General features: G+C 36.7%; 1 protein-coding gene across 1 annotated transcript in view; it reads left to right on the top strand.

Moving 5' to 3' along the window:
- Positions 1-426: 426 nt before the first annotated feature.
- The window catches only part of LOC139739152 (otoferlin-like), a gene marked incomplete at its 5' end in the record, with an annotated part of 107,449 nt that continues 90,930 nt past the window's right edge, over positions 427-16,945 (top strand). Inside the window, 7 exons of the mRNA XM_071649767.1 lie at positions 427-529; positions 1,327-1,553; positions 2,743-2,837; positions 5,230-5,381; positions 12,654-12,785; positions 13,310-13,372; positions 16,654-16,738. Coding sequence (XP_071505868.1) covers positions 427-529; positions 1,327-1,553; positions 2,743-2,837; positions 5,230-5,381; positions 12,654-12,785; positions 13,310-13,372; positions 16,654-16,738 — 857 coding nt within the window. The remainder of the gene's footprint in view (positions 530-1,326; positions 1,554-2,742; positions 2,838-5,229; positions 5,382-12,653; positions 12,786-13,309; positions 13,373-16,653; positions 16,739-16,945) is intronic.

Here is a 16,945-nt window from a genome sequence, read left to right as displayed (position 1 = left end):
TAAAATTCATAACTTTTGAACGGATTGTCCGATTTTCCTCAAACTCTCACTAATGTGTTCTACTAATAAATGAAGAGTTTGTTCGCAAAAACCGATAAGTCCATTTTTAAAGATTTTGAAGTACTGTCTCTGTCATGAAGTACAAAATAATACCTTTTAAATGATATATTGGTCACTACATATAAAGGTACATTTTTGAAGTTATGGTCAAAAGAAGCAAAAATTTTCTTATTATTCTCTTTATTTTTCTTGACCTTTAATCGCAAATATCTCCATTTGGCAAATATGGACTTATCGGTTTTTGCGAACAAACTCTTCAAATATTGCTGCATTCACTCAACCCACATGCTAGGTGAACTTGTCCTTTAAGTATTTGTTGTACAAGTGTATACAATTGTTGTTACTGTTTGCCTTAATTTCTACAAGGCCGGTGGGTACTTTCAAGATGGTGCTACAAGAGCTGATGGAGCGTGGAATGCTGAAGATTCAGGGAGAACCCATCTTGGACCACAACAACAGAAGCACTCATGTAAGATAGAGGCTTGATTGGAGACTAGCCAAACCTTTGTTTATCCAATTAGGATTTGCTTTGTTGTCATGACCAACCAGTGCAATGATTGTATTTCTTCCTTTTTTTTAAAGGAGAGTGGGAAGGTTTTCATTTTTTAAGTTTCATGTTAGGAACACTTTAATCAAACCTTGCAGGGCAGTTTGAATTCATATTTCCAATTTTCCAGTATTTATTGACAAGGATAATCTGTATCAAAATTCAAGGAGGGAGTACAAGAACATTCTTCATGAATGTCTCATTTCAAACTTACATTTCAGAACATTTTCAGAGAATTGTCAAGGTTGTTAAAGTATAATTCCGCATAGATTCATAATTTTGCAACAGTGAAGATATAAGCTAATTTATTGTATCAGACAGTTGCAATTCTGTTTATGCTATTGTCGTAATAGCAAGATACTAGGATACTTTTATTCATTATTTTCTTTTTTAGGGGGGAGTCGTGTTTTGCAAGTCAAAACTTCCCGACAATTTTACGACTGGTTAAATTTGCAACCAAGGTGGACACAATGGATGTAGAAGTGCACATTGCATTTATGTTGAGATCAGAGTTCATGTTTTTGCATTTTGTTGAATTTGCAAAATATCATGTGACTTTGCCAAATTCACAAAAATAAAACCCCCACAAAAATATGGTGCATACAGTAAGTGCTGTGATGAGGAGGAACATTCATGTTTTCTTCTCTACACTGAGAAGGTCAACCAAGCGCTGCAGTCAATGCCGCTCAATTTGTGCGTGCTCTTTTGTCTGATTTCAGGTGGAGATCTTCCTGGACGTGTACTACCAGGCTCCCGACGGCACGGTTGGTGATTGGATGGATGAGAGCTTTACGGCCCCGCCCCCTACCCATCATGCATCAGACAACCTGGGCTACATGTATGAGGAGCTAGACGAGAGCGACAGTCGTTCGGTGTACTCCGAGAACTTCCAGATGATGACCAAAGGTCACCACGGGTCATCCCTCAGCCTTAGCTCTCAGAAGAGGTCAGTTGTTGACCCCCTCCTTCTTTCCTCCTCCTCGATACTCCTGCTCCTGCTCCTCTTCCTCCTGCTCCTCCTCTTCCTCCTCCTCTTATTCCCTAGCCTATAGACGGATTCGGGTTCATTGAGGGCAGCAGACAAGTTGCGGTTACAGGGCACAGCTATTAGCTCAAGCTGCGGTGTCCCCACACCTACCCCCCCTTGTTTATTGCGCACTCGTAGCAGGAGTATGCGTACTTGTAACAAAGGTTCGCGCATTTAGCAAGTGTTCACGCACTCAGTACGAGACGCCTATTGGCTAAAACAACCATGCATCAGTTTTTCATTCCGTGCACGCGTGCATCATTTGCTAATGTAGGGAGGGTGGGGGGGGGTAGGCGTGAACACCACAGTAATGGCGCTGCCCATGCCGATAGAGGGCCATAATACACAAATCGCCTCTTAGAATTGGTCTATAAATCTAGGTGGAAGATACAGTTGTGGTATTACTGTTAAATGTCTGATGCGACGAGACTACGAACAGTGGATGCGTGCATGGGAAGCATTCACTGCCTGCATAGACTGGTCTTGCATTAGTCATGTTTTTTTTTTTTTTAAATTATCGACCATGAATAGGTGGCGGTTTTTCGTAGGGATACATGTACGAGAAACTGCCACCAATTCATAGTCAGTGAAAGAGGTTACAGGAATTATACACTGCTCTGCTATATTCTGCAGATGCTTCAGATGTCGAAAATGTCATGATTTTTCTCATGTCACAGGTGTTCTCTGGCAGTGTGAACGGCTCTATTGATACTTTCTCGTTCATTCCATGGAACAATGGATGGACCTGTGATGAATGAGTTCATGTGCACCTGTATCCTGTATACTAACTTTGTTTCTCAAAATAGTGCAGATGGATTTAGTGAGATACATGTTACTTTTACAGTGTATCTGTGATAAAACACATCTTAATGATGAATTTAAGCAATTTGCCTCTTATTTTTGGACATTTGTGAAGAAAATCCACAAATGCCATATAATCATCAAAAGTATTCCATGTCTCGAGTTTGAATGTAAATTGAATTTAATGATAGTGTATTTTTATTAAAGTAGTATGGCCTTTAATATTTCATGATGTTGAAATGTGTACAAATAGTTTTGATATACTGTGGTTTCCAAATTCAAGATAAAAACAAATTTATCTGAACAGTTCCAAGAGTCTCCTTGGCAAGCTGAAGAGAGGGAGAAAAAAGAAGGGAAAGGAAGAGAAATATGAAGCAGACTACGGCATCGGAACAATAGGCAGTGAGTATCACCATGGCAACGGTCTTTCTTTCCTATATATACATTGTCTTTTTCATTTTGACTTACCGAGGATATTGTGAATATACAGTATCATCTACCACACTGTGTGCAACTTTTATTCATTTATGAAAGTGACGATTGATACGACAACAAACCGCAGATGGGGAATATGGATGACTGGATATACTGCTTTTATGATGTGATTCTTTCAATGTCTTCACATTGAAAAGTGAAATTTTGCCTTGATACATTGGAAAAACCTGTACAAAGTTTGAATCAGAGTTTGTTTGGGTGCAGAAAAATGAACTAAGTATGTGCTCCTGTGCTATTTGTTCATAGTATTGTATTCTTCATAAATACATAGTCTGTATGTTTTCATGTGCAATATAACTTCACAATAAACATTGGAAAAGAGACAAGGTCTAATGGTGTTGCTACATAATATCTACTTTAGGCCTATGTGTCTTTTTTTCTTTGGCTTTTTTTCTCTTTTCCTACATGTGATGAAATGATTCGTATTTAAAAGTAGATTATTGATAGTGAATGAATTGTCCTGTAGGTCTTTAATGTACCAACAGGAAATTGGATGTGCTCAGATACTACATGCTCTATTTGCTCTTCGGCTAACATCAAATTAATTGATATGAAATTTGTGTTTGCGATGCACTGCTTCACTCTCTGACATTGCACTAGCTTTTCTGTACTGTAGTGGAGTATGCCACTATTAAACAGACTAGCACATACTAACCTTTACTCTAACTTGCACATTGTAAGTTGTTCATTCCTCAGTGTTCATCTTAATGTAAGGAATCTTATCATGATAAGAATGATAAGTGTGTAGTAACTTCTATTCTCAACTGTGCTATTTCCAGTGATTTTATTCCATTCCACTTTTGATAAATTTGGACTCATCCTACTTCATATTCATTAATTGTCAAATTATTGTGCATACTTCATATTTTTCATCATTAAAAATCAGTGCAGGATGAAAACTCGGTCATCTTTGATATGCTGTATACACCATATATTTCCCCTATTCTTTTTTTTTTTTTCAAATTGGGACATCTCGACAATTTTGTGAGTGATTAAATTTGTGATCTTGTATAATGAAGAGAGAAATGTATGCACACAAGTCACAGTCATGTCCGAAGCAGAGATGATATTTTGCATGTTTTTAAATTTGTGAATAGCATCTGACTCACAAAATTAACAAAAATAAAAACCTCAGGAAATATATGCCGCATACAGTACAAGTTGCTGAAAAAGATTAGTAATGCAAAAAAAAAAGCAATTCTGGTTGGTCAGCTGCATGAGATAAAAACCAGCTGTAATTTACCCTCTATTAACCTTTAAAGCTTTGATTAACTACTTTTTAATTCATCCCACTGGAACTTGCCAAGCTGTGACATTAGAAATGAATAGACACACTCTTTTCCTAAAACTTGACTGTAATTCAAAATTGATGAACCATCCCAAGTGCAGCAAGGATTTCTGTCTTCATTCAAAAGGGATTAAGAAGATTACATAATCTATACCAGGTATTTGAATCGTAAAGTCAGCTTCAGGACATATTGGACAATAGATTGGCAATAAAAGTAGAAAGTCACCTGTGCAACGATTGGTCAACAGAGCAGGACTAAATGTGAACTCCCTAGCCTTTTTACTTCATACATCATTCTCCCCTTTGATACTGTAAAAGTGGATATTTTCGTGCTTGGCCGGGTAAGAAGAGTTTCGCATGTTTTTAATTCTGCGTGATCAAGACATTGCAGCTACTGGAAGATATAGCAAGCACAAATATTCACATGCTTTTATTTTTTGCGGTAGTTTCTGGTTGCGTGAAATGCGTGAAAATTTCAACAACATGAAAATGTCCACTTTAACAGTAGTCATGCCATTATTACTACGGGTAGTTGTATCTTCTAATTGAGAATTAAGAGTCAGATTGAAATCGCTAACCTTTCTACTTCATGCATCTTTCGCTGAATGACTCATTTCATCTCTACTGGTAAACACAGTGTATGTCTCCTCTGCAAATCTTCTATAATTAATGTATGAAAGCTGTTCATACCCATCGCAGGGGCGGATCTAGGAATTCCATAAAGGGGGGGGGGGGGGGCGCAAACAGTATTTGTGGTGCTACTTCTGGGTTTCACCTCATTTTTTTTCTTTTTACTTCCTTTGTTTTGAACAACAACTAAAGAGGAGCGCACGCCTGGTCCGCCCCCGTCTGGATCCGCCACTACATCATGTCATTCACTGCATCTTTTTGTGTATCCCCTCATTGCACCCATTCCTCACTAACCTGCACCTCATGTACTAACCTGCCATGCCCTTCGGGGCTCCTTTGCACATATTGAATCCATGCTTTACTTGGACCATGCCTCCCCAGCCGAGCTCCCGCTCCTCGAGATTGACGAGCTCGATGGCGGGATGCTCGACGACGACATCTCGCTCCTGGACGAGGAGCTTGAGATCCCGCCCTACAAGAAATTGGGTCCCATCTGTGGGGAGCAGGCAGCGCAGAAGTACCAGGATTTTCAGGTAGGACATCATTTCACTTTGCAAATGCATGGTCTATGAATGCATTGGGAACTCTTCTGGTTTTCTTGTCTGCTTTTTGTTTCTTGTAGGATACAGTTGTGCTGTTTGTGTTAACATGTTTATAGGTGAATGTGAAAATGTTTATTATTGGATGTGATTATTCAGGATATGGAATATATCATCAGCTGAGAATAAGAAAGGCACTATCATGATCACGTTCTAACATTTTAGCATGTATAAAAATCAAAACAATCAGTTTTAATGAAAGAAAAAGTTTAGTTAAAAATGGGTAGATTTATAGACCTTGTGCCAAATGTAGGGTAAAATAGCATGATTCTAGTTATAATTTTTTGACATTTTACTGAAAATAAAGAATGATTGAAAATTGACAACATAATGTAGAGGAAATTGAGCTCTACAACATAATACCAATATCTCAATACACCCCAAATTGTGATAAAGCCTTTTTGGTTCTTAGCTGATGATATGTTAGAATAAAGCTGAAGAAAAAAAAATGCACTTTTTCCTTTTAAATTATTTTTACACTTTCTCACTCTGTCAAATGTCAGCAAAGTTTGCAGGACTCATAACTAAATGATTTTGATTACACAAGTGGTTAACTGAACAGAAATTTTAGGTGGATGCAGGACTTCATTGAATGAATGAATGATTGATTGATTGATTGGTGGATTGATCCATATACTAAAGGTCATTTCGTGTCATTGTAGAATAGGTAAATTTTGAATATTGTGCGTGCAATATTCGTCTTTCCCAAATGAGTGTAGTTTTTCTATTCTTCTGTTGTCTTCATGCTTTTTTTTATGTAAACGTTTTCGCCAGGGTTAGGTGTAATTCTGCTTGCTTAATGTGACGAGGTCAATGTGTGTCAATCAGACGAACATGTTGATCCAAATTAGTTTTGTGCAGCATGGCATGAAATGAAATGACATTCTGTATTATTTGCACTTTGACAAACCTCATCTCCTATTGTGCCCTAAGAGTTTGTATGTTGGATGTTGCGTTACACACAAATACCAGCTGATCTTTTTTTTTTTCTCTCTCTCTTACTGCCCACTTGAGGCTCATAACATCTTAAACAAAATTACTGCCGTAAACTATAAGAATTTTACTTTTTATTAGCTTTGTTTGTTAGTGTTTTTTTTGCCATGTGATATTGGTTTTTTTTTTTATTCCTACAAAAATTGTCTAAAGTGAATGATAATTTCACAGCTATATTGACAATATTCGTGATACTTTGACCTGCACCATGAAAATAGTAATCATTTAATGTCAAATTGTATTTTTTAATATGTAAGGGAGGGGATGGGTGGGTGTACACAAAATCCTCATTTCCTGGATGTATTAAGTCTAGTAGATTACGTTTGCATGGAAAGAGCAGCTAAATTTAGTAGCCACAAATCGAACATTTTATGGGCATGTCGTAAGAGATATATGGGGGAGAATATTTTACCTCTTGATATTTACAGTGTCTCTCACCAGCACAGGTACGCAAATGAGAGTATGTATGCATACATGTATATGGTGGCTCATAAAAAGGAATGTAGACTGTGTAATATGGGAGATAGTCAATGGTGTTTCAGGGAAAAGAAATTTGTGGCTGTCATAAAAATCTACAGACTTTCTATTGAGTATGTGAAGATTATAATATGACCACCCTGCTCAAAAACCACAAAAAGTAGGCCAAAAGTAATTTCAACTTTTCTACATAGTTTAAAAGAGTTAATAAGCTCTAAGCTGTAAAATGATGTATGACTTCTTGAAATTGGACCATTATAACCTTTCAAAAAGTGATTGAAATAAGAGAGAGTTAGGAGGTACAGTTTCATAGAAAAGGGGGAAAAGAGGATTTAAAGATTAGTGTCACTCAAGCATAATGTTAAAAAATATAGATGAAAATAAATATTTCCCAGTAGAAGCAGTGGCTGTCTGAAAAAAAAAGGTACAGAAATGCTGCCAAGAAATATCTCAATTTCCCAATTTCAATTTAATTTGAAGCCACCAAATTTTGATAGTTGGTAGAGAAAAGATTACTCTCTCAGGTGAGACAAACTTTGAGTCAGTTAACATGATTAACATTCTTGGGCCATTACAGAGAATCATAATCTGTGACTTTTTGGCAGTTTTGAGCTCAACGGTCACATCGTGTCCTGTTATAGAGATCAAACAAAATACATGGTGTTCTTTTTTTGTCACTTGTGGCATCACTGATATCTAATGCTCATATTTCATTTGAATATGATATTGTACTGCAGAGAAACATACCACATAAATGTTTTAAAAGCAAACCAAAGACTTTCAGGGAAAATAGAAAATAAGTTGATTTGATTTTGATAGTGACACATTTTGTATCTCCTATGTGAGCACTTGAAGTATGCCAAGCATATCTATTTTTGAATATGATTGTCAAGTTACTTAAATCATTCTCATGTTTAATTTGATAAGATGTGCTTTAAATTTCAACCTTGTGGGACACATCTTCTTTATGGCTCTGCACTGGATACAATGTTTGTCAAAAGTATGCTATTATACATTTATGTCTTCCAGACCAAACTCATGTTCTTTATACATCTTAAACATACCCAAATTGAACAGAATAAATGGCACTGTATGAAGATTTCCATGTAACTATCAAAGTAACTTGACAGTCATAAATGTGTGAAGACAACCTCATTGAGCTGTAGATGGGACAGAATGCTACCTGATTTTCTGATATCCACAATTTTGTAACTTTTTAAAAGCTCTCATTCTATTCACTTTGATAAACTTTCAACAATCTGCTGTATTGCTTGCCATTTCCAAACCACACGTTGTCTATGATGCAAATCATGAACCATTCTTTTGTTGTAGTTCATATTTTCATTGTCTTTTTTTTTTTGCTGGTAAAATCCATACTTTGTGCTTGTGGGCTGCCATGTGCAATTGGATCAATATTCTCTTTTATTGTACAGAGAACAAAAACACCTGTACAAGACAGATGTTGTGTTTTGTCTTTTTTTTTTGCCTGGACAGTCTAGTCCATCCTTATGTTTTATGAGCTGCCTGGTTAGATAGACATGTAGGTTTACAAATGATAGTTTTACTGCTATTAGGCAACTGTCAAGCTGGGGGAGACATTTTTTTAAAAATTCTTTTATCTATTTATTTATTTGTTTGTGTGTTTATTTATTTATTTATCTATTTATTTATTCTATTGTTATTTTTTTTTTTTCGAATGAAAGTTTATAGTTACCAATTAACGTATTACATGTAGCTTGGCTATGGTTTCTGTGAAGAGGAAACCAAGAAATATATAAAGCAAATCACAGAATTTATTGAATACATAATTTTACTTTGTTTACTGTTTGATTTGCTCCTAGAGTATATTTCCATGGTAGATATTCCATCTGGTCCATGGTATTGATAACTATAGTGAAGCATTCATTGTAGGACTGCATTTATAGTAAGCACAGATAATTATTGAAAACTTTTTTCAAAGTTTCATGGATTTGTATCATATTTTGATTTTTGATTGATTACACCCTAATGTAGATTATGATGTAATTTTAATATTCACTTATTTGTTAACTAGTTCATTTAGCCATCTATTCAAAAAATTTCTATCTACATGTATCTTATCAATCTTGATGGGCTATGATGTTTTACCAATTGTGATACAGTGTGCCCCTCTAGGCAGGTTTAAGTTGAGTTTAACACAAATTTCATAGTTGAAAGTGCAGCTCTGTATTAGAAGAAGACTTGCATGGTGTGTGAAAAATTTAATTGTTAGGCCCCATTAGACTTGAAAGTATGCATTGGTAAGCAGTCCATTGCTCTGAGTGATTGCACTTTGTTTCCCACAAATCAGGTTCACAGGCGATCAGGTGCCACAGTCATAAATCACCTGCAAAAAAATTACTGTCCCACTTCGATAAGACCATATGGTAATTTTTACTAGGGAGGGAAAATGCAGTGTTGGAGCTCTTAAAAAGTCCATTATAAAGCCCACAGTTGTCTAGATTTTATAGCACACTATTGCCATTAATCTGGCTCATTTAGAGTTAGTATTTTGATCAGCAAAAGCCTTCAGAAAGTTGCTAATAACTCTTGCAGTGGCTAAACATGCTGAATAATGTACCACTCACTCATAAGGAATGTACAGATCTAAAATGCTTGACTATCAACAGGGCCAGCATGCATGTCAGTCACGCCATGACAGTTTTGCTGAGCAGTTTTGCTTTAAATATAATACTGGTGTACACTGTTTTGCTGCAAGTGTATTCATCATATCCAGTACAATATGCCATTTTTTCTCTCTCTTTCATAGCATTCAATGTGGGTATTGATGTGTGAAGGTCCTGCAGCTATACAATGTACCATAGCCAATTGTTCTCTTTTCTTTCGTCAGTTATTGGTTGACTGGGTTGATTTACCAGAATTCTGGCGCAGCAAAATGAACTGTTTTGTTAGAAAACATTGCAGGAGGAAAGAGAGGTGATATCAAGTATGATTTGCTGCAGTCCCCTAACTTTAAACATTACAAAATGAAAAGCAGATAGCACTTTAAAGACGCTTTAACACTGCACCGTGCTGCCTCAAATTTAGAAATACTTCACGTATTCATGAACTTAAATGCATATACTATGCACAGTGTGTTATATATACTGTATAATATCTCTTAGAATTTTCTATGGGTTGGACATCAGAGATATCATTGTTAGAAGAAGAATGAGTCTCAAGTACCCCATTCACTTAGTAGTTCAAACAGGCACTATAAATCATATATTGTATGTATGATTTTGCCTGTTAAATGAGGAATTTTACATATCTGCTATAATGATTAGAGTTTAAAAGACATTATATAATTTTGGTAGAGATGAGGATTCAGGTTTCAACTTTTTGTGAGATACTTAAACCACTTATATGAAATATTAAAGAGCATACAATTCTGAGATCAATTCAAAGTTTGTTTGATGAAAATTGGGTTTAAAATGGCTGAGTACAAAAAAAAAAAACCCTAAGAAAAACAAAGTGGTCTCAATAAAATGTGGGACCCACCTTTTATAAGGACCACTTTATTATTGTGTGTGTGTGGGGGGGGGGGGGGGATGAAGTGGGCGATAGGTCTGATCTTGCATGTAACGGTGGGTGATCGAGAATGGCAGTATAAAATGACTTCAGCCCATTCAAGCTAAAGTTTCCTCGCTGTGGAAGAGAGCTACAGTCATGCACAGTATGAAAGGGGTATGAGATCAACAAAGAAAATGAAGAGAGTGAAAGACAAGGAGAAAGAGAGAGAGAGAGAGAGAGAGAGATGAAATAGAAAGAGGGGGAGAGAAGGAGAACTTGGGGATCTGACAACAAAGAATGATAGATGCTACCAATACAATGTATCTCTTTTTGACTTTTGTCTCTTTCATGTGACCAATGTTGCTTCTTAAGCCAATCACCACATCCGCTGATCTACAGCACGACTTGTCAATAAGCACAGAACATTGCCTTAAATCTAATCCACAGTGTGGATGAATAAATGGGGATCACATTATCCTATGTTGATAATCCCTGTTTTGACTCCATGGCCTTCATGGGGATTGTTTGTTACGCATATAAGGTGTTTGCCCAACTCACAAGATGGGGAAGTTGTGACATACATTGTAGAATAAAACCAAGGGACAGAAATGTGACTTCAGCAACTAAACCAGTCTAGAGTTCATGGATGCCAAAAGGGTTTAACTCTCTATGTGCCATGGTGTAAACCCCCTGTGTGCCACATTATTCTGAGGCAGCAAAGTAGTCATGCTTCGGGAAAACATTCTGTTTTTCAAATCAATGTAACTTTTATAGATTTTTGTTACCCTTGACATGTTATGAGCAAAGTTGTAGAGAAAATGCCAAGCTTTACTTTGGTGTGAATTGTATGTCAAATCTGTGATTGTTTTTCTTTCAGATGACCAGTAGCTAGTACAAGTACAGAGCCATGATTTTTGCACAGAAAACAGTGACAGAAACTTGATAGAATTTACTCACAAATCTAGTGGGGAACACAGCTTGATAGTCTATCATGACATGAAATGCAAGCTGCACGTGACAGGAATGGAATCGCATGTAACACTTTTAGCGATTTATTGATTGGGTTGGGCAGGTTTGTGCATTTGAGCAGAATATGCGAACTTGGCATGCTGTCGACATAGTTGGGCATACAAATGTGGCACATAAAGGGTTAATTGGTACACTGTATTAAACAATATCAAATCAGACGTAGATGCACTGTACGTATAAATTTTTTTTTTTTCATCAAAGCCATATTCTACCTGTCTTAATGGAAACTTACATCAAAATGCTTTATTTGGTTCTGAATGACATGTCATATCAAAGTGCAGTATATTCTTTTTTCCTTTCAATTGCAGCAAAACTGCAAATGAAAGTCACTCAAACTTGCTGAAAGCCATGAAGATGAAACAGAATTAGCTTGAATCAAACAGTGTAATATTGGCACTCACAGTTTGTATTTTGTACAGATCCAATCTGTAGTGCAAATATTGATATTGGAGTTTTACGTACGTGCAATCATCATGTTAACTCTTTTTTTTTTCAGTCATTTCTTGGTATCATCATGAAACAAAGCAGAGATTTACATTCCATGTTTGCTGGTAGTCTTTGCTACGTTACCATCTTTTTTCCTTTTTTATGACGACGACGATTATTAAAAATCTTTTGTTCTATAATTTTTTTCCTGTTCTCCAACATTATGTGTTCTATCTTCCTAATATCTTTTCTCTCTTCCATACCTCTGTTCTTTCTCCTTCATTTGCCTGTTCTCTCACCTCCGTAAAATTCTGTTTTATCTCTGTCACTTTTCTTTTCTCTCTGTTCTGTATCTTCTCTCTTTTACCCATTTTGGTTTCCTTTTTTTATTCATCTGTTCTCTCCCTTACATCTTTTATGTCTCTTTGTCACTTCCTTGTCTCCTTCATCCCAATATTTTGTTCTTTCCTCTGCTCATCTGTTCTCTTTCCTTTGTTTATCTCCTCCCCCTGTCCATCTTAACTCTCTTATGACTCTAATTTATCTTTCCGTCATATTGTTCTTTCTTTCTCCACCTTACTGTTTTCTTTTCCCCACTGGTGTGTCTTCTGTCCTCTATATTTTTTCCCCCTTTCCTCTACCATCTGGTCATGCTTCTTTCGCATCTCTATGATTGTGTTTTCCTTGGCGTCTTCTGCTCTTGCTTGTTCAATCAATCTTTTTCCGTCTTCCCTTTAAAACCTGCCGCAGGTCTCCGTCACGGTCCACGAGGCTAGGCAGCTGGCTGGGCTCGACATCGATCCCGTCATCTGCGTGGAGGTCGGCAGCAAGAAGAAGTACACCAGCGAGAAGAAGTCCACGAATTGCCCCTTCTACAATGAGGTCAGTTACATAAAGCAATCATTCTCAAGCCACGTTCTTGTGTGAAAAAAACAAACAAACAAACAATGATGAATCTTGTCAACCTTATCAAGCAATGCCATTGACATGCCTCGCTTGTGTTTGTCAAAAGAAATCCTGTCTTTTGTTTTGTCATGAGAAGGAAGTAGGAACCAGAGAATTATGGCCAGAAGGATTGAGGCTTGCTTGCTAATAAATATCTGCAGAATTTGATTATAATGCTGTCATTTCTAATGCAGATACCTAATGTAAAAGTTGAAATTTTTGTGTTATTTTTTGCCATTAAATTGTAATAGACCTGCAATTTGCCATTGCAGTGCTGTCTGTAAAATGCAAATAACATTGGTCAGATGTTCATGCAATTGGTCATAGGCCTCATAGAAATGTTACTAAGCTATCTAGACAGGTCTTTCCATTGCACAATGTACTTTTACCGTCATTTAAAAGAGAATAGTCACACATTTCTCATTGCTAATGACACTCGCTTTTTCTTTTTTCCTCCACAGCTCTTTGTTTTTGACTTCCACGAGCCTCCAGGAATCATGTTTGACAAAATTCTCCAGATTTCGGTGAGAATTACAGAGAAATGCATTTATTGTCCCCGCCGAACGAGTTCGAGCAGGGGACTATGAAACGGGCTCTGTACGTGTGTGTGTCCGTGTGTCCGTCCGTCCGTCCGTGTGTGCGTCCGTGTGTGCGTCCGTGTGTGATCAAAATCTTCAATTTGCTACTTCTCTGTCATTTATGAGCCAATTTTGATTCTGTTTGCTTTAAATGATAGCACTACATGGGAGCTTTGAAACTTCTACACAGAATTTCAGTCGTGACCTTTGACCTTGACCTTTGACCTATATTGTACATTTTGCTACAAAATGCTACTCCTTCGCCATTTTTAACCCGATTTCGATTCCGTTTGCTTTATGTGATGGCACTCGGTGAGGGCTTCAAAACTTCTACACAGAATTTTGACTTTTGACTTCTTTGACCTTTGACCTTGATTTTTGACCTGTATTGTACATTTTGCTACAAAATGCTACTCCTCCATTTCTAACCCGATTTCGATTCCGTTTGCTTTATGTGATGGCACTAGGTGAGGGCTTCAAAACTTCTACACAGAATTTTGACCTTTGACTTCTTTGACCTTTGACCTTGATTTTTTTACCTATATTGTACATTTTGCTACAAAATGCTACTCCTTCGCCATTTTTAACCCGATTTCGATTCCGTTTGCTTTATGTGATGGCACTCGGTGAGGGCTTCAAAACTTCTACACAGAATTTTGACTTTTGACTTCTTTGACCTTTGACCTTGATTTTTGACCTGTATTGTACATTTTGCTACAAAATGCTACTCCTCCATTTCTAACCCGATTTCGATTCCGTTTGCTTTATGTGATGGCACTAGGTGAGGGCTTCAAAACTTCTACACAGAATTTTGACCTTTGACTTCTTTCACCTTTGACCTTGATTTTTTTACCTATATTGTACATTTTGCTACAAAATGCTACTCCTTCGCCATTTTTAACCCGATTTCGATTCCGTTTGCTTTATGTGATGGCACTCGGTGAGGGCTTCAAAACTTCTACACAGAATTTTGACTTTTGACTTCTTTGACCTTTGACCTTGATTTTTGACCTGTATTGTACATTTTGCTACAAAATGCTACTCCTTCTCCATTTCTAACCCGATTTCGATTCCGTTTGCTTTATGTGATGGCACTAGGTGAGGGCTTCAAAACTTCTACACAGAATTTTGACCTTTGACTTCTTTGACATTTGACCTTGATTTTTTAACCTATATTGTACATTTTGCTACAAAATGCTCCTCCTTCGCCATTTCTAACCCGATTTCGATTCCGTTTGCTTTATGTGATGGCACTAGGTGAGGGCTTCAACACTTCTACACAGAATTTTGACCTTTGACTTCTTTGACCTTTGACCTTGATTTTTTACCTATATTGCACATTTTGTTACAAAATGCTACTTCCGGCGGGGACATATATTACGCACCGCGTAATTTCTACTTTTCCTTGTTTCACTGTGCAAAAATGCATGTACTTGTATAAAATCAGAACAGTCAAGAGTTTGGAGCATTCATGCTGTAAAATAGGAGCAATGACCACACTCATTCACACACATTTGCACACACACATACATTTGGAAAGTATGTACACCTACTTTTTTTTTCCATATTCTCTATGTTTGGAAACAAATAGATGTAGGGTTCGAAATGACATCAAATTCGAGATAAAAATCGAGATTGACCATCTTCTGCCATACATGAATTTCTCTCAAGATTTTAAAATTCAAACTCACTGCTGACAATGAGTGGCAGATTATTGTTTAATCTCAGTTCATAAAATGAGAAATGTATTAACAATCTGAGTAGAATAACAGGGATGACTCATTGATTTCTCGTGCTACTAGATATATTTATGCCAAATTTGAAATGTCAAATGTCAAATGTCAAATGTTTAACCCTAACTTACCTGGGGGGGGGGGGGGGGGCCATAATGGCCCCTCCTCAACGAATTCCGCGACCTTTCCGCCGCGCAAAATTTTTGGACCGCGCCGCTCACTGACTTTTTACTTTCAAGTCTCGCGCAACTTTTGAGACCAAATTTGTTGCACCCGGGCATACTGTTCCGAAGCCATGTCCCTTCCACAAATTTTCGTCAACCCCAAAATTGCTCAAAAACGTGATTTTGTGTACAAAGTCAATACAAATTGTGTTTTTTCAATTACTGTAAAACATGATATATTCGCGGCACGAAATTTTCGCGAATTGGAGCCGATGGCCTTTTTCGTGGCAAGAAATTTTCGCGAATTGCCTCTTGCGTTCAATGCATATAGTGTGGAAAAGAAATTTCGCGAATCTTGGCGCTCGCGAAATTCACGAAATTAAAATGCACGCGAACATTTCTCGTTTTACAGTAATTCATGTAAAGATTCATATTTTTAATTTTAATGGCTGAAATAAATTTATTTTAGTATAATTATGCTTCTTAAGATGTGTATGACAAATTCTGCTGAAAAAAACAACAAAAACAAAAGTTCGAAAAAACAAAGAAATACATAAAAAATGATAAAACAATAAAAAACATAAGAAATTAATTTTGATACTGAATTTTTTTTTATACACAAATGCTCGGAATGTCACTAGGAATATTTACACCAAAAATCAGCATTCCATAAGCTTTTATAAGCCAATTACAGACGAAAATGAGGTTTTTTTGCATATATTTGCATAATTAATTAATTTAAAATAGAAAATGCAAATTTTTTGAACATTTAACTTAATAGTCTTGTAGATTACATCCGGCTTTATGTTCATGCAAAATTTTGTGGCGATCGCGCGATCAATGGTTGAGATCTGAAGGGGGGGCCATAATGCCCCCCCCCCCCCCCCCCCCCCAGGAATTCAAGCTTGCTAAATAGCCCAGGTAAGTTAGGGTTCAAGGTACTTTTTACCATTGGGAGTAGTGATTTTAAAAATTTATAGGGTATCACATGTCATGCTTATGTGTACATTAAGTCAGTTGTATCACAAAACATCCTATATAAAAATTTTGCAACAAAGCCTAAAATATAAGAAGATATCACAATTTTTCTCACTTAACCATAACTGTAGATGGGGTAGTCCTGAGACAATTTTATCATAACTATTGTTCACATTGTATATATTTTACAATACTTAACATTGATTATAATGATTAGCTTTTTACACTGGTTGTGTCTGTTTCCTAACTCACATTTTAGAACTATTTTGAAGCACTACAGCTGGGTTTTTGTTTCATCTGCAAATGGTAAATAATGCCTAAACCTTCATGGAACTCTCTTTCATTCCGTCAGGCTGTGCACTCGAGAAATGTGATACGATCCGGCACCACCATCGGGGCATTCAAGTTTGACATCGGAACGTTATATCAAGCTCCAGGTATTGTGTTCTACTACTTTCTCTTTTTTTTTTTTACTACTGATTGACAAATTGCCCTTCATCACTGTTAATATACACCAATAATTCAGTGTTTTCAGTAATGGCTGTGGCAAAGATCATGGGCATTCGTACTTGGATGCAATAGAAACAATTTGATGCAAGAAATCATTAATAAAGATAAAATGTAGAAAAGGAGGGAGGGAGATG

The sequence above is a fragment of the Diadema antillarum genome, unplaced genomic scaffold (genome assembly GCF_040938485.1).
Source record: "Diadema antillarum isolate AM-2024a unplaced genomic scaffold, OU_Dant_1.0 seq00000784_RagTag, whole genome shotgun sequence".
Taxonomy (NCBI): domain Eukaryota; kingdom Metazoa; phylum Echinodermata; class Echinoidea; order Diadematoida; family Diadematidae; genus Diadema; species Diadema antillarum.
This window is presented reverse-complemented; position numbering and strand designations above follow the sequence as displayed.